This window comes from Dinoponera quadriceps, unplaced genomic scaffold (assembly GCF_001313825.1).
Source record: "Dinoponera quadriceps isolate SergipeBrazil2010 unplaced genomic scaffold, ASM131382v1 scaffold2305, whole genome shotgun sequence".
Classification (NCBI taxonomy): domain Eukaryota; kingdom Metazoa; phylum Arthropoda; class Insecta; order Hymenoptera; family Formicidae; genus Dinoponera; species Dinoponera quadriceps.
This window is the reverse complement of record NW_014556411.1, coordinates 6,794-24,967: the sequence shown is the minus strand read 5'-3', so window position 1 is coordinate 24,967 and position 18,174 is coordinate 6,794. Positions and strand designations below refer to the sequence as shown.

The 18,174-nt window shown below is 50.0% G+C and overlaps 1 protein-coding gene across 2 annotated transcripts in view; it reads left to right on the top strand.

Annotated features, from left to right (window-relative positions):
- Window positions 1-8,388, top strand: part of LOC106747309 (Krueppel-like factor 6) — a 310,650-nt gene extending 302,262 nt beyond the window's left edge. For both annotated transcript variants that reach the window (XM_014624705.1, XM_014624706.1), the window contains exons 2-5: window positions 5,933-6,103; window positions 6,337-6,579; window positions 7,150-7,361; window positions 8,154-8,388. In XM_014624705.1, the coding sequence (XP_014480191.1) occupies window positions 5,933-6,103; window positions 6,337-6,579; window positions 7,150-7,361; window positions 8,154-8,388 (861 nt within the window). The remainder of the gene's footprint in view (window positions 1-5,932; window positions 6,104-6,336; window positions 6,580-7,149; window positions 7,362-8,153) is intronic.
- Window positions 8,389-18,174: the final 9,786 nt, after the last annotated feature.

Genomic DNA, 18,174 nt, shown 5'->3' with positions numbered 1-18,174 from the left:
GTGTTCGCTATAACGGCGTTGCGTTTTCGAGCGGACGACCGGTATGGCGGAGGAAAACCATAAGCCTCGAAACACGATCAGCCTTGATGGTATCCCTCCGCGATCTCGCATTCTAGATGCCATTCCCTCGAATGTCTCCTCACAGGGATTTCCTCGGTGGATTCGAACTAGACTCGCCGCGATCGATGACGCGCTCGAGGAGAATTTCGCGTCTGCAGTGCTACCAAAAGCTTGCAATATTTGCCACCTAATTTCCGAATATTTGCTCAAAATGCGAAGCGAGCGATTTTCCGGATTGTCTTGTTCAGTGGGGGGATTTTCCGCTTCGAGAATAAATTTCGTAAATTTCCAAATATTTCCGACAGCGCAGGCAAAAACGGGATCGCCGGACGGATGAATACCGATACGCGACGGGAGATTATTATCGCATCTTGGAGAATTTCCTCGGCAGGATGTCTCGCGAACCTTACGCTAAATAGTACGCTCGTCTCTAAGCTCGTAGAACGTCGATAGGACTCTCCGCGGTATAAAAGCTGGCAACGCGACCCGCCATTCGATACTCCTTCCCTCGACTCCGCGGAATCGAGATAGCGAGATTCACAAATGCCCGCAGGGCCGGTAGGATCGTAAATCCTCGCGCCGGTCCCGACGCGCCGTCGCTTCCGAGGTTTCGTATCTTCGGCGCAGGACGAGAGAACGCGCGTACGGCACGAGATTAAGATACGGTACACTCCATTTAATCAGTCCGCGGGCTCGAGTGCTCCCCGATATCCATGGAAAGCACCTGATCGCGCCGCCTTTCTCCTTCCAGTGCCGCGCGATCTACTCGAAAAGAATGGAAAGAGGAGCCGGAGGGGCGATTAAAAGGAAGGACAGGATAGGACGGAAAGAACGACCTCGACCGCGCTTCTTTCCAAATTTCGTCGCTCGGAGGACGCAGCGAGAGAGAGAGAGAGCGAGCGAACGAAACGCGCGGGGAATGGAAAAGTAGGAGGGAAGGACGAGATAAATTCGTGGGTTTACGGCGCCCTTAAAGTCGCGGGGATCTCTTTAACGACCTGGCAGACCGCCACCGCGGTGGCCCTCCTGGCAGGAGGGCTGAAATGCATCGACGGTCGCTCGCACGCGAGTGCGCGCGCGAGCGAACGGCCGCGAGTGAGCTCTCGGGTTATCATTCATTCGCTCTCGAGCGAGCCGCGAGGGCTCTGTTAATGACAGTCCCGTGGAATTACTGCGGAACTTCACGTCCCGCCGGGAAGGTGCGCGCGGCGAAGGCTGAAAAACGCGAGGAAGAAGGAGGAAAAGGTGAATCCGACGCGCGATATTCCGCCGACGGGCGAAGATTATCTTCTTCTTCCACCTCTTCTCGGGGGTGACTCGCCGTCGTCGCCTTTTCGCCGGCCCTCTTCCTCTCCTCATCTCAACGGCAATGCGCCTCGCGCCAGCTGCGCTCTCGATGTCTGCCGCTGCAGACGCTCGGCTCCTTGAAGATGCTTTATTTTACCGTTACCGCCAGATCCAGCGGGTTCCGGTCTCGTTACCGTCCGAGTGTCTCGCCGGCGGCTGTGAGTTACGCGGGATTTGAGTTTGCGTAAACTGTAGTCGTGGAGAAGATATAGAAAGGGAGGGAGAGCGGAGGGTCCAACTTTTGGGAATGTACGAGGGGTCTACGATAAGAGATTTGGAGAATCCAACGTGGAGCTCTCGATGTCCTCTCTGTCCGCTCGGGTTTTGCTCTCCGCTCCACGACCCGGTCGATTTTCCTCCTCCTCCTCTCTCTCTCTCTATCTCTCTCGCTCTCCCTTTTTTCCTCTTTCTCCTACTGTTTGTCCGATGTGATGGCCCACCGACGAATCGAGTTCTATCCTACACGGACTCCGCAATGACGCTGTTATCATTAAGAACAGTCTTATCGGTCGTAGAGAGTGACCATTATCTCGGAACTGTTTCTGCGCCCGACCAACGAAGACGTTCTCCCTTCTTCGATATGACCTCGTTGGTCGGATCTTATAGAAAGGTCCCGATGGTTCCGCGGGAAGTAAAGATCTACAAATGTCCCGCGATATCACAACAATGAAACGTGATCGCAGCCAGTTCACCAGAAAATCGAATTGTATTTCCATCGAGAATCGCAGGAGGTTTCGCGACTCGCCTCTCGCTATCGCCGTCGGAAGTTTTCGCGGATGACACTGCCACGGGGAAATAGCGTGAGAAAAATCATGCGATACCCGTATATCGAAAGTTAAATGCGACTGTTTAAGAACCGTACAGTAACCGACAAATTTTGTTCTGACGTCATTAAATCGCTATGTCGACAGATGATTTTTCTCCTTCCATAGAGAGACAAGTCGTCTCGATGAACATTTATCATGTGTGCGACAAAATCTGAAGCGACGCGCGTGATACTGGAAATTAGGGGTCGCTTTTGAAGTGTTACACGCCGGAATATCCGAAAAAATGGTGCCTCGATACCACGAATGACGCGAACGTTTTCGCGGATCCAACAGAATTGCTGGGACGTCATAAATCAGTAAATGGCTCGCAGGTTTACCTATAAAAATATAATGGCTAGGACACGATCTCCTTTCGTTGTTCCTCCTTCGCCGAGCGTTCGGCCTATCGATCGGTGGAATATTTTTTATTGCCACTGTCCCTCGCTGCGATCCCTTCGTCAGCCGGGAAAAGAAGGCAAACATCGTAAAAAAAATTTGCGCTCACCGAATGTTTGCTTAGGTCTCGTGGGAGGAATATCATCCGGAGCTGTCCGAAGAAAAATTGCCGGAGTAACTTCGAGAGATCATCTGTACCCATTTGTCTGTATATCGAGCGTAAAACGTTCGACGCGGCTCACTCTCTCTCTCTCTCTCTTCCTTCCTCTCTCGACGAGAGAGATCTCGTCTCGTCGAATAATTAAGTTACATTAGTAGAAAACGTGTCCGACGGAGACGAGATGATGGAACGTCGGTGATCTTTAGCGACGCGAGACGGCCGTGTGTATACGCGAAACGAGCGAGCGAGCTCTCTCAAGACACGGTATAATTTCGTTGGCATGACGTAGAGAGTGGTGGTGATGGTGTCAGCGGCGGCGGCGGCGGTGGATCACGTAAATCCGCGGGCGAATGGCCTCTGGGCTCGTCGCGAAAAGCGTAATAGAGAATCTCCGCAATTCGGATGCTTACGGCTCGGCCCGCCGGCAAACGTTAGTGCGTGACCATTGTGATCGACCCGCGGACGTACACCCCGACGTGAACTTCTAAATTATTGCGCAGTTTCGGGATTTAACGGAGCCAATGGCGAAAGGACGCGCTCCGGCTCGTCTCCGCGAAAAGTCGTAAAGTCGCGCGCGCGGGTGTGTGCGCTTAACCGGAAAGCTCCCGGTTATTTTTCTACGGCGATCCCCCTAGCGATGCCGTGCGCTACCCGTAGCACTCCTGAGCGGCATAACGAGAGGCCGGTTTCACCGTTACCCAACGGGGGAAAACAGAGGAAATCAAAATATCTTCCGCGAAACAATTCACCTTCCCGGAATAATCTCGAAACTGCGAAAGGTCGACCCCGTTTCCCCGAACTTCCGCGACTCGTCGCCGACGCTACATTGCCTCGTAAATGCATTCGCTTCCTGTTTTGCGGTGGGATACGACGTCGTGGAATCAATATTAATGTAATGCACATTATACCGCGGGACGCATAAGAAAGGGCGGCTAAGTCTGACAAAAAAACGAGCCCCTGGTCTACCATCGGATCCGTAAACATCGGCTCCGCAAAATGGGAAAATCCCGGCAGCCCGCATCCGCGAATTATTTATGAGTTTGTTTTAGTCGGGAACGCATGAAAATTCAATTATTAGATATTAAAACACACATTTTTTTTCTTCTAAATAAAATCAACTGAATTGAAAGGATCTTTTGTCACACGACGTATCACCATTTTCTTTTTGATACTCGATTCGACATTTTTACTTCGCCTTTACCGCAGTGACGGCGCTCCGCTTAAATATTTTTCTCTCCGTTTCACTTAAATTGATTTCGTCAACGAGTGATTTTTAAAATTCCATTTCTTATTTTTCACAACTTTATCTATGTACGGACGTTAGTCCGGCTTTTGCAAAATTAACGAAGGGGGACCATCTCAGTGGCGTTAGACGCGTTAATATAGTTCTATTTGCAACGACGATTAACGTTGTTTTCCTCGAAGATTTTCTGACAGATTAGGTCGACGAGGATGGATTGTCCGTGTCTATATAGAGCCGTGCCACCGAGGTCAGGATTAGTAAAGTTCAGTCGATGCCGAGGCAAGCCCCAGGGAAGGAGAAACGGTCCCTAAGCGAGTGATAAAATTCCTTTCCAAGTTATATTAACGCCGTTAGTCGTACCCACGGTGCCCCCTGGACGAACTTTAATCGTGAATAATGAAGGAGCCCGGCGGCGATTATTTTTCTCGCAGAAGGGACCGGGGCGGCATTAGACGCAGCCCTCGAACTTCGGCGCGGAGCCATTTTTTGCACTTCCCGAAGAATCTTTGTCAGCCGGGAAAATAGACTTGACTTCTTGCTCGTCGTTTGATTCTAGACGTACTTACCGTAAATTATGACATTAAAGATAACCGTGGGGACCCTACCTCTCGCCTTTTAATTTTACGACCGCCGTTGCGGAAGTTGTCCCGCTTGTGGCGCAAAACGGTCGCTCCTAATCCACTTAATTCCACACACGCAGTTTTGATCATTTGACGTAAATCAAATCGTAATTACGTTTGCTCCGAAAAATGTATTGAACTACCGCGGCAAAATCAGGATTATCGAATATGAGAAGAATCACCTATGAAGAATCCGAAAAGAGAAAGAGTGAAATATAACGTTGACCTTAAGATATACCGATGTTCTCTAATCGCATAACATTTTGTCGCGCTCTCCAAAATTAGTTCTATTAACAGCATCGGTATTTCGAATCTTCGAATAGGAGCCTCGAATCTTCGAACTTCGTTGTCGAGCGTCGAATTACATCCGACGTTCCGAAGTTTCGAAAAGCTGTCGAATAGCCCTGATCGAAACGTATATTTATAAAAGTCTCTTTCCTTTCCGCCATTTCTCACTGACGTCCCTTCTCTCAACTCGAACGGTGTACACAATTGTCTACAATTAACGGGACTAGGGCGGTCGCGGTGAAGACGGCGACGGCGTTCTTAATCGATTTCCGGAGGAGCCAATAATCCAATCCCACCCAAGTCGGAGACTGACCATTGTTTCACGCGTTGCTCGCGCATTAAGTTCGAAATTCGTCGGTGCCACCGCTATTTGACGATTATTCGCCTCGCGCGGGGAAGTGTTCGCACGGAGAGAAGCCGATAGGGTGAAGAACCCGAAGGAGACTTAGCCAGAATAGGGCGCTATAATCTCATTTGCGGTGTATAGTTGGTGCATAATTCCTCGCAGTGAGCGGCATAACTTTGTACTCTCTCTCCAAGGAACTGTACCAAACTGGTAAAGCCTACGGGAGAGAGCACCAACTTCGCAAACTCGCGAGTAGTTGCGTTGACGGCGATGCACTTCCCCATATGGGATGCACGGCTGCTGCGGATAATTTCCGAAGCGTCTGCGGGGACTCGCGATCGCCGTAGGTGCTTGTTGCTCATCGCGAGCGGGTCGAGCGTGTTTGCGAGAACGCTTCGTGTTTGGGGCCACCGCGCGTCCTGCGAAATTCGAAACTCCCCCGCGACCGAAGCACGCGCGCTCTCTCGACGCGTTCGACCTCCTCCCCTGTCTCGTGAAATATCGAAGCAATATGTATCACTCGAGCGATCATTCTCCCCTGTTACGTGGCTGTCGAATTGAAGTCGTAGTAGCAGCGCTCGTTGCCGCCGCTTCAGCGTAACGGCTCGACGGGGGATACTTAATTCGCTGCAGACTCCTAACGCGCCCTCTTGTCTCCTGTTCCAGACATGCTACGAGATGGAGAGGTACCTGAAGGACGAGCCGAAGTTGCAGTCGTACAAAAAACTCCCCACGGAACTGGACACAACGCCCTGGAACCTCTTCAGGGCGCCGCCGATTTCGTGGACGGCTTCCACCGGGACGAGTGCACAATTCGATCCCCCAATCAAAATGGAGGTACGTAATCGGACGATTTCTAGGTCATTCTTATTATTCTGTTAGTACCAAGTTATTTTGTTGATAGTCACTTGTTACTCCCAATATATACGCTTTGTTGTCAGTAACTTCATTAAGAAACCTGTTAAGAATAAAATATTAACAGAAGATACACCGCTAATATCTTGTGGACAAACGAGAAATTTGCGAGCTTTACTGAAAATCAAAACGCATCTCTCTGTTTTGCGAATCAGGTGACGACAACGGACGAAAGAGATCCCCTCTGTCTGGACGACATCAAATTCAGTCCCGGCGATCATAATGACAATGGCCGCGATAGGGATCTTCTCGATCGTCACCTCGATTCCCTGTCGATGTCATCGTCGAGTTCGGCGTGTTCCGCGCTGTCCTGGGACAGCTCACCCTCCCTCTCGTGCACAGCGCTCATTCTCAAAAAAGAGCCCAGCGAGGATCTCGAAGAGGATGAGGAACACGAGGTGGGTTGTGGCGTCTTCGACGGTTTCAGTTGACGATGTTTCTCTCGGAATCAACGGCAGTTTATCGGAAATACACAGTCTTAATATCGGAATAACAATTAACCTTCCTCGCGAAGTGGAAACATCATTTTGACCTTACAATTTATAAGTAGCAATTTAATATAGAAGATCAAGCGAGATAAATCTCGATGAGTTTCTAATATACGTGTAAGTTTCTCTATTGATAATAGGCGAGATCTGAGAAGTAAGAAAATACCGAACTCAAGTTGGATTTATTTAGTACGGAAACAAAGTAAACGGAGGCATCGGAAGCGTCCTTTTTTTTTCTTAATTCCACACCCGGAGGGACAAAGTGAAGAGACGAGCGAATTGAGCCTGAGCATTTAGTCCGAACGATACGGTAGCGGAAAAAATAACGGTGTTAGTTCGCAAGGTCGCGCGACCGCTCGACTCCCACCGGTTTATTTGCCCGCCGTAACCCGTCGAAGCACGACGCGAGATTCCGAGCGGCGGCCATTGATCCCGTTATCGTAAACGCGTTGCATAATGCGTGCAATTTTACCGCTGCAGGAGATCGAGGAGGATGAGGATAGCGGGTGCGAAAGCGAAGGTCAGATCCTGACGCCGCCGCCGAGTCCTGGGTCGGGTCAAGGTCATTCCAACTCCAGTCACTCGTCGAGTGGGAGTTCGATGCTCGACGTGCACAACCTCAACCTTCACGGCACGGGTGGCAGGAGCGCTATCGTCAGGGTCACCACCAGCAATGCGCAGGGTGTCGCAAGGTAAAGTGTCGTAAAACTAACGTACTTACTCCCCGAATGTTACGAACGTCACGCGAGTCACCATCTCGACGGCGGAAGTCTTCGCTCGCGCGCCATCCCGACTTTTTCTCCACATCGAGGTTCTCCCGTCGTTCATCTCCGATGATAAAGAATCCCGGTTGCTCTTAGAATCGAACGAGGTACTTAGGTAACGACACTCAGCCGGCGGGAGAAAGACGAATGTACCGTAACGGTCCGTCTCGCTCGGAAATGATCTCTCGATTAACTGTACCCCCGTAGTTCTTCGGCACCGAGTGATCGAGCTTTCCGGTTGTCCCGCCTCCGAGATTCGTTCTCTCGGCAATTTTCCGCGGAATTCCGATTCGGAAAAACGAGCTCTCGCGGCCCCTCGCGAAGGGACGAGAAAAAAGGAGAAAAATGCGAAAAACGCCGACACACCGTCGGGAAGTGGCTTCCGAACGTTCCTCGCGAGAGGTCCCGCTGCCCCGAGTAATAGGCCTGCGAAACAATTCGCTCCTGCGATCCATCATTAAGCCGTCGAGCGGTGCCGGAAACGCGCGCTCCTCCGCGATTTCTTTCGGCGGCTCGCTCGGCCGGTTGCTCGCCGTTCGACCGATCACGCCACTTGTTAAACTCGTCGAGGTAGCGAAGCGTCGCGCACGCACGTGCAAGCCCGTTTCACGGACGGCGCACGTCTCGCCTCGGACAGCGCGCGTCGGACTAATTACTACTGGGGCTAACGCGGCCAATAAGAGGAGGCAAAACCGCGGGTTTTTTTTCTTTCTTTTGCAGACTGATCTCCGTCACGGCGAACGGCTTCCCTGCGGTCGCCGGCACGCAACACGCGCACGCGGGTGCAACCGCGGCCGCGACCACCGTGGCCAACAGGCACCACGCGAGGAGCAACGAGCACAGTCCGCCCGACACGAAGCGCAGGCTACACAAATGCCAGTTCCCCGGATGCAAGAAGGAGTATACCAAGAGCTCGCATCTGAAGGCTCATCAAAGGACGCACACGGGTGAGTGAGCTCTGTCCACGCGACTTTGTTTGCGCAATGCCTGACCGGCAACACGATTTCGCAAGCGAATCGATAAATTAGCGAGTCGAAATCGTCACTGGCACGCGGATAATCCGACATAGTTGGTAGTCGGAGGGGGGGGAGGAGGGAAAACCACGTGAACCGAAATAATCGAGGCGGGCGTGCGGTTCGGAGTCGAATTCTACCGCTTCGCGTGGAATTGCGCGCGGATGTGATGAATACGCGCGAGAATGCGCGAGAGAGCGCGAGTTACGGGACGAATTTTTATCGAGCTCATCTCCGTAGTGCAACAACGATGTATAATTAATTACGGGGCGAATGAATTAAGGGCGCTTCGTTACTCGCGTCGGTGCGCGTTCGCGAAGTAGAAAGTACTCGTTTGACGAAACGGGCCGGATAAATGTAGCGCGAGCGCGCGCGCCCCGACGCATTTATCTACGACGGAGAATCAAAGCATCCGGCGTCGCGCGTTCCTCTAATTGGCTATTGTCGTCTACGAACACATTTTGCACCGATAAACTCTTCCAAAGTGGCGATGTGTACGCGACGCGCAAATTGAACTTGATCTCGCTTTGATGTAAATTAGTGTTCGCTAGCGCAGACGTGTTCGTTCGATTGACTTTTCTTTTTGGCCGCGCTTAGCGCGCGTTCGGCGTACTACTCGATAATCTCGGAAAAATTTGCCGGAAGGGAAACATTGAAGTAAAATTTCAACGCGTTTTCACAGTATTTACAAGCACGTTCTAATAGGACCCAGAGTGACGTCAGAAGCCGCTATATTGCCGTCAATATGATGTCCGCATACATTTCCACCAGAGATATATGTTCGACCGAGAAATTTGCACTTTGAGACTTCTCGTCGCGCGAATTGTTCATCGACTCACCAACCGTTCCATCGAATTCTACGTCCTCACTCGCCATATTGCGTTCACATCTACAAATTTTAGCGATTCGCGAGACGAGGAAAGCCCCGTTCTTGGTCACTCGTTAAATCTCCCCGTCTCTCTCTCTCTCTCTCTCGCGCGATGAGAAAAGCGAAGTTTCCTCCCTTCGTGGAAGAAAAGGCAGTGTCCGCTTTGCTACTTCCGTGATCCACGTTGACGAGGCACGTTACTGTCCGAACGCGATATTACCATGGAGCCTCGCACCCTTCTCTCCGGGATCCTCCTCTCTTCATGGCCGCTTGCGGTGAGCGGTGGCAGCAGAGGAACTGTAATTAACGAACTCTCCTGTTCTCCCTGTCTCTTTCGCCTTCTCTCTCCTTCCAGCGCGACTGCACAACCCGTCCGTCCACCTCCTCCCACTCCTCCCCCTGTTCTTTATCCACGGTTTTTGTCGCGTCACACTCAGGCCCCGGTTTCGCCAGTCGTACGTACGTACGGTAACCCTGTGGTACGTGTCCTCGCGCTTCTACGTGTTCCCGTATACGCGTGTGTATAGTTTAGGTACGGGGTTTCCACGTAGCGGAGATAGCAAGGAGAGAGAGAGAGAGAGAGAGAGAGAAATGGCGAGCGAGGGAGGTAATAAGGGATGGGTTGGCCGGGACGCCTCCATCCTGCAGCGTGGCAGGTACGTCGGGATTGCTTCTCGCGGATCGTTAAGCAGAACTGCTAACTACGGGATTATGCATACTGCGGGACCCGTCCCGCAATTATGACTCTGTTATGAATTCGTCCTGACACAAGGATCCTCCTGTCGGCGGAGCGGCTGCGCCAGACGACGGCAGCGACACGTACGCCGTAGCCGCTCGTCGTAGGACGTTTATCTCGAGACATTTACGCGAAAAAGGTGTAAAAGCGCGCCATGCCCTCAGGCATTGGTTCGCCCATCTTCGCCTTCCTTCGCTTCCCGCATCGGCGCGCGAATACCTCGCACGGTGTCACGTGTACACGATGCCGCACGCGAATATCGAACGCGTTCGCGCTCCAGAGCCGAACTGTTCCTTTATATCGCACCAATAGTTTTCACGTATCCTCGAAACTCTCGTCTCTCTTTGCTATGTATGTATATGTGTGTGTGTGTGTGTGTGTGTGTATACATCTGCTCATCGTATTCATAGAGCAATCGAAACGCAGCCCTTTGTGAGACATGTCTTTTCCCCGTGGAGGATGTAAAGAACGACTGTAAAAAAGATCCCCTGATTTCCCGAAATTTATATTTATGGTGATCGCGATATCCTAGTTAGTTATCAGTGATTATTTTTCTTCAGAGAGAAGGAGGAAGATAAGGATTTTAATATTAATATTTTACAAATATAATTATTTAATGTAAATCTCTCTACTTCTCCCGTTAAAAGCTTTCCGATTGTTATTTTTTGCACAGTTATATATTGTTGAACCTCTTTGCCTTGACAAGTAATACCGGGCGGGAAAAGAGAACAAGATATTCGGGGAACGTTCGTTCGTTTCACGACATCGCGTCTCGCGGAGAGTACCACGACAGAAACAATTACGAAAGCACTTCCGCACTTATCGATTACATCCATACGCCGCACGAGGAAACCAACCCTCGTCGCGATCCCATCGTCGAAAAAGTTCGGCAACGCAGTCTTTCTCTCTCTCTCTCTCTCTCTCTCTAAGAATCTACCGGGGGAAAAACGACCGCGCGCCGGAAAACTTCGGGAAACGAAGTTCCTCGCGGGAATGGAAATGGCGGTAGACTTTGATCTCACTCGACAGAATCTAATTACTACACGGATAGGACCTAACGGTAGCGGGACACGAAACGAAGCGAGTCGTCGATCGCGAGTCAACGACGGGCGGTGAAGGTTCGTTACGAATTCCACCGGCGAAGTTTCCCTTCGGGCGACCTCTCGATATGTACATATTCCGCGCCGAAGGAACTGGAAGAGATCCCGCTATTTCTACTTAGCCCGATCTCACGTCTTCGACTACGACGACAACGACGACGACACACTGGGCCTGTCTGTGTTCGTCGAATCACGTTGTTCTCAAAGACGGCTAGCTTAGCACGCCCGAATCCGCGATGTGATCCGATTAGACGATTCAACTAGCAAGAGCCACCATCCGTGCGCTCTCTAATTCCCTCTTAACGAACTGATCATACGTTACCGTCAAGCTCGTCCGTCGCAGAGATTTTATCGATCGTCCAACATCAGACGTTGATCCTTCGCTTTTCCGAACCGTTCGGAATGAGCGAGCTCGGCGAGGGAAATCGGCGAACTATCTGGAACATTCAGTTGTCACTCCAACGCCTCGTGGTAACTTTATATTTGACTTTGCAATTGGCCCGCATTACGGCAATGCGAAAGGCGACTAGCCGCACTAGCCTTTTAAATTGTCTCAAAATCCCCGCCAGTTAATTTAAACATTCAACGAATTTTGCTAGCCTGTAAAGAAAGTAATTCGAGCGGCGGAATGCAACGTTCGTCTCACTCATTCTCCCGAATGCACCCTCTTCCTCCCTCCCTCTCTCTCTCTCTCTCTCCTTTTTTCTCTCGGCGGAAGACCGCGATTTTTCACAGTCACTCATAGCGCAATCTGATTTACGTAGAATTTGTGTAATGCGCGATGGGAAGAAAGCCCCGTAATTACGTTAATTTATTAATCGCAAAGAGAGAACTGTGCGAAGAGATCCGGTATGGGAATGATAATACCGAAGGAAAAGCCCGCGGATAAACTCTTTGTCGTGTTTCCCCGCGGTGTCTTCGCGGGAATAAAAAGCGGACTAATTCTTCCTTTTCATTGTACTTATCCTTCTTGCGTATTAGGTTCGTGTCCGAGCGCGCAGATCCTTCCCCGGTTGTGGGAGTCTCTCTCTCTCTCTCTCTCTCTTTCCTCGAGCAAGGCTCGCGTATCCGATTTTCCCACGGGTGTCAAGGAACTATCGATCGCCGTCCTTGCAGCCTCGCATTGGCTGTGTGTATAACGGCGAGAGAAAAGAGGGATGGAAGGGTAGGAAGAGAGAGATTTCCAATTACAGGGACTTTCCGTTCTGGAATTCCATTCCGAACGTCATTGTTCTCGCGTCGCGCGCCGCGGACAGGACTTTGATCCTTCGACGATGCGAGTCCGATCGCCTCGCCCGAGACACTTAACAGTCCTTCACTTCGTTCCGGAAAGTGGATCGTCGACATATACGCGGGAAACTTAACAAAGAGCGATTTCATCCCTTCTTCGAGCGACATTACGAGTACGCATGGTGGCGGGAAATGAAACATTAGCATTCTTCCGATTTACAAAGGTAGGAATACACTTATTCTCTCCTCAACAAATTCTCTTTTCCACAAAATAGTTTCAATAAATCGGGAAGTATATGTACATGGAAAAGGAATGAAAATAAATATGTAAAAATATAAAAAAGTATATATAAAAATAAAATTAACGGATTTTATAATTTTATTGGTGAGGGAGAAAGAGAGAGAGAGAGAGAGAGAGAGAGAGAGAGAGAGAGAGAGGTTGAAAATTGGAGAGAAATGCTTTCGTAGACTTAACAACGAAGACCGAGTGAAAATTAATTGGACATCGAGTTTGTATGAATAACGAAAGAGAGTTCGATGGTTTCATAGGAATTACTTTCGGGGAAGGAGCCGCGCTTTTTCTTGTCGCATTACTAGGTTCTCATCCTCCTGTGAAATATTCTCAATTCTCCAAGTATCGAAAGCGGGGATATAAACCACCCGGGAATAAAGATACTTACGCATCTTATGGACGTAAATTTTTACGCGATTGAAAACATTTTGCCTCTAACGGGTACGGGGGAGGCAGTATTGCGGTCGAGAGAAAGAGGGAGGGAGGGGGGGGGGGGAAAAATAAAGAGAGAGGGAGGGAGAGAGAGAGCCAACTGAGATTACGTACAAAGACCGAAGTAGGTCAGCCAAAGTATAATAATTTAGCATGAGAGCGCTTTAAAAGCGTACAGCTTTCCGCGATCTTAAATCAAACGAAGAATGGAACGAGCGGCGGCGCGGCCCCGGGAACTTATTTATCAATGTAGCTCGCGACGATGAATCCGCGCTGTCGAAAACAGTCTGCTTATATCCATTACTTCTGCATTTCCTTAGACGCGCCGATGTATCCGCGAACAATGGGACCCGTAGGTATCTCGCGCCGGGGTGAGCGGGATCGAGAGAAAGAGAGAGAGAAAGAGAGAGGGAGGGAGCGGTATAATCGAATTAACCATAAATCCAGCGCATTTCCGGGCAAACGGATATTCGTGATTTATAGCCGGCGAACGGTCCGAAGCGCGAAAGAAACGGCCGGCGCAATCGCCCGGCTAAAACATTACAACGAAGCAAGAAATAAATTCGGAAAACGGCGGAACGAGTTCCTTAAGTCTCTCTAGTACTCGCACGGCGAATACATTTCTCCCGCGATCGATCGCTCGCTATCGCTACCGTCCTCTCTGTCGTCACTTCTACCTTTTGCTTCTTTTTCCGATATTACCTGCAGCATTTTCATATCAGTCGCGTTATTTGATTTATATTAAAGACAGCCAAGGGTTATCGTATATCCGGTTATTAAGTCTCCTTCTTTATCTTACACAAGACCTATACGTGTGCAAGAAATACGGGAAAAACTAGGATGACGGTGTCGGTGTTCGTGTAGCGTAACATTTTGAGAATCATCTCTACGTTATCTCTATCTCATCGTCATCGACTTTGGCATCCCCTTAAAATACGAGTCGCGCTACGAAAGAGGGAGAAACGCGGTAATTCATTGATTGCATGTAAAAATGTCTCGTTTCCACAAATCCGCCGGCGAGTAAAAATAATCCGCGGCGTCATCGGGACGGCTATTAATACATTAATGTACATATTGACTTCGTCTCACGTGTTTATACGGCGATATATGGACCGGACGATAGCCCCGGTGCACGATCGGTGCGCGTCGACTCGTAGCTCGCATATAAACGAGCTTGTTATTTTTCGCCGCAGACGTCGAGAGCCGCGCGTACGCACGCACCGGTGCATGCGGGAACGACGGCGGACGTCGCGACGGTAATCCGAAATTTGTCGGTACATTGATTCGGAGAGACGAGCATTCGCGGGCCCGGTAAGCGGCACATCTCGTCGAGTCGTACTCTATTACTAAAAGTTTCTGGTCGCGGTGCATCGCGGTAATGCGATTCGTAAATAATGGCTCGAGAAACTGAACTCGGCAGTCGACCGCTCTTGTTCTTCTTCGTTGTCGTCGTCGTCGTCGTCGCCGGTGTCGTTGTCGTCGTCGTATTCCCGCGAGCCGAGTGCATCTGCGCGATTGAACACGTCTCCTCTTACGTTTAAACCGCAAGCTCAAAGTCTCAGCTGCATCTCTCAAGCTTCCCCTTGCGATAGACCGCAGGCGCCTGTGGCTGCGAGCGATCCCTCCCTTTCTCCTCCTCTACATCTTGTCGACGTTAAATCTTAGATGTTGCCAGCATACCGCGGTGTCTCCGGTCGCGATACACACACCGGCCGCTGATTTCCAGCCGGAAAATCGCGGTCGGATCGCCTCCTCCGCCCACCTGCACGGATTCAGCGGGGCTTAATTATCCGCGGGAGGGAGAAGGCGGCTCGCTCGTTTTAGATATAATAATGATAATGATAATAGTAAATACTTCTTTATTTTCGACGCTAAAAACAGAGTCTCGAAAGCGGGGCGCGACCAAAAGGTGCGGACAACAACCGTACAGTTGCCTTTTCGAAATTGCGTGTAAATGAATATGATATTTAGTAAGTAAGCGACAACAGAACGACGAAAGAAAGATACAATGAGAGACTGGGAGACTAGGAAGTTTCGAGAGAGATTTTTTCTCGGATTATGTAATACAGCTGAAGCGCCGTTCCGAGATCTCGGCGGCGGAACGAACGTTACACGTGTATGTATAGAGAAGGTAATCTATTACTTACCGCGTGTAATTCGAGCGCGATCGCGACGATAAAACGCTTCGCAATTCTTCAGAAATATGCACACGCACGCGTCGATGTATCCACGTATCTCGGTAGAATTCGCGCTCGTTCTGCGGAATTGATCTCTATTCCGGGAATTCTTTCGCGATAGGAATTTTCTAGCGAATCTCAATCACGCGCATATCGGCCGCCGACAAAAGAATACCAGTAGGAAATCATTTCGATTGTAAACTGGGCGCGCGCACGCGCGCGCATATAGAGCATCCCTGATACGCGCGTTTTTCATTACATTCGGATTACCTCGAATGTAATATTTCCGTCGGAATTGGCCGGGGCCAGAGCTTTCGACCGGCGTCCCGCGCTCGGTGGCCGCGCGAGCGCGGATAGCTCGTTCAATTAGATTCTAATAGTAAACGGCAGTTACAAAGTTTGCATTGGCAGATCGCCGATTACTCTCGCCCGATATAATCTCGTCTACTTACGGACTATTTACACGGAAGTTTACCTAGCGCGTATTGTAACGCCCCTCTCCCCCTCTCTTTCTCTCTCTCCCTCTTTCTCCCCTTTTCGCTCCGACGCACACGGTACATTCGCACACGTCGATTCGCACCCGAGGCACTGTTCGAAACACATGATCGCGCCAAAGTTAGATCCGTCTGCCGCTCGACAGGGGTTGTATACCGCAAACAATTGGAAACGTCGTCAAAGTTCTCGCCTCGGTTGACAGCGAAACCGCGCTTCACAACACGTGGAACGCGAATCCGCATCCGGCAGTTACGACGCGCCGGCGATGGAAATCTTTTCGGCGCGCGCGCGGATTGAAATAACGAAACTCCGTCCAGTTTTCGCGGGCAGATACTTCGCGGACAACTTTCACGTAACGTATGCAATTCTTCCCCCTTGCGTCCCTTCGATGCGTGCCCGTCAGCGGTCCCGTTTATTCTCGGATGCGTTCGCGATCGCGCGCGCTGCGTCAATAAATACATCGTCGGATACGCGTTGTCGAATCATTTCAGAGAAAATCGCCGAAAACCAATCTCTACGTTTAACCCTTGTCTAACAAGGTTCAAGCGGTCATATATTCTACAAGATGGCTCGGATCCGACCGGTAGAAGCATTTTGTGGTTTTTTCAACTAATTTTTTCGACTAGTCCATTTTTCATTTTCGCAATTAATTCGGAAATATTTGAAAATAAGTAAAATGTATTGTGAAATACGTAAAGTATCTGAAATATAAAATGCATTGCAGTACTTATTTGAGTGGAAACCTTAAAACTCATCTGTTGGATATTTAACCTATTAACTTTCTTTAAGAAAGTGATATAATATAGTAATAAGTACGTAACATAAAATAATATGCAATAAGGAAATAAAAAGAGAGAAAAAAAAGCATCGTTGGAAAAATGTTATTAAACGAAAATAAAAAAGAGCGTTGTCCGATTTTCTTCTTTAATCGATCGAAAGCAGCCGTTGCGGAAAGACCGGCTTGAAAGGACTCACGAAAGCGCAACTCTGCGCTTCACCAGCACGTGTGCGGAAGCGTCAAGAATACGACTCCGGTCGGATTCAACCCAACCTTGTTATTACGAGGGTTAATTGCGATCCACGCGCGGCCCCGCGGAGAAATGCGGGAGCGAGCAAACTCAAAGACGAGAAAACGCGCGCGATAGGGTCCAGTTTCCATATTCCTTTGCAAGCTCGCGCGTCACTGCGTTTTGTCTTATGACGGATCGCGTACGCGCGTTTTCACGGTGCGATACTTCCGAATGGAATCTCTCATTTATCATTTCTATACGGCGCTCCGCTATCTCGTGCACAGAGGGCAAGAAGGTCGTTCGTGAAATCCGCTCGTTCGAAAATGGCCAGCGCGATATCGCGCTCCGTGAAATTTCCTCGGAACCCAAACGCGATTCCCGGCAGGAATCCCGGGCGGTCCTCTTCAAAATGGGACGTCGAATGAAAGGAGAAAAGAAAAGAAAACGCGCAACCCTCCGTCGTGCTGTAGGTAGGGCTAACTGCGCTGTTTTCCGCGGACCCTTCTTCGCGCCCGGGGAATGTCTAGTCGGTCGTCCCTCGAACGATCTATCACCCGGCCCGGTAGGACGGTCTCTGATGTATTAAACGCGCTCGCGCGACGCGAAACTCTCCTTTGCCAAGTATTTCTGGACGTAAACCAGAATTCGGCACTCTAATCGCGGAGAAATCCACGACGTTCTCGGCGGAAAGAAAGAAAGAAAAAAAGAAGAATCGACCGTGCGTTCGAGACGGTAAAGACATAACGTAATTTTCCAGGAACGTCGCTTTCATGAGAGATCGTCGTTGTATCAGATGCGCGCGCCGTTTTGCTTGTTACTCGGCGAGACGTCGTCGTCGCGCGCGATCGAATCTTCGCAAACGCGCCATTAGAGACCGAGAGGTTTGCGCGAGGTGGGACGTCTTTGAATATGCAAAGCATCACCCGCGCTATCAGAAAATCTCATCTCCTTCGCCGGCGGGGCCAATGAAAATCTTTTTGTGAATAAGGTACAAACGTATCTCCTCCTTTATAGCGCACGATATTTCTTGAAAGGAAATCCCTCTCTTTCTTACTCCCACCGTTTCTCATTCCGACAACATGGGAGGGGAAGGGGGAGTTTCTGTCCTTGCCTTGTCTCGCGACGAAAGGAGAGAAAAAAAGGGGGGGGGGAGAAGGAAGACAAAAAGGATGTCGGGGAAAAAAAAGAAGGATCGCGCTCCCGCCGAAATTCGGTATGCGAAAAAGGAACGAGTGCAATACGTCTCGTAATTTGATACGCGTCACTACGAGGAATTCTTCAGATTGCACGTGAAACGCAAGGTGCATGAAAGCGACTAATGTAAAGTACGAGTACTATGTTGGCGGTGCCAGAAAATCGTATCTCTCTTCCCAGGGGGCATGAAGCAA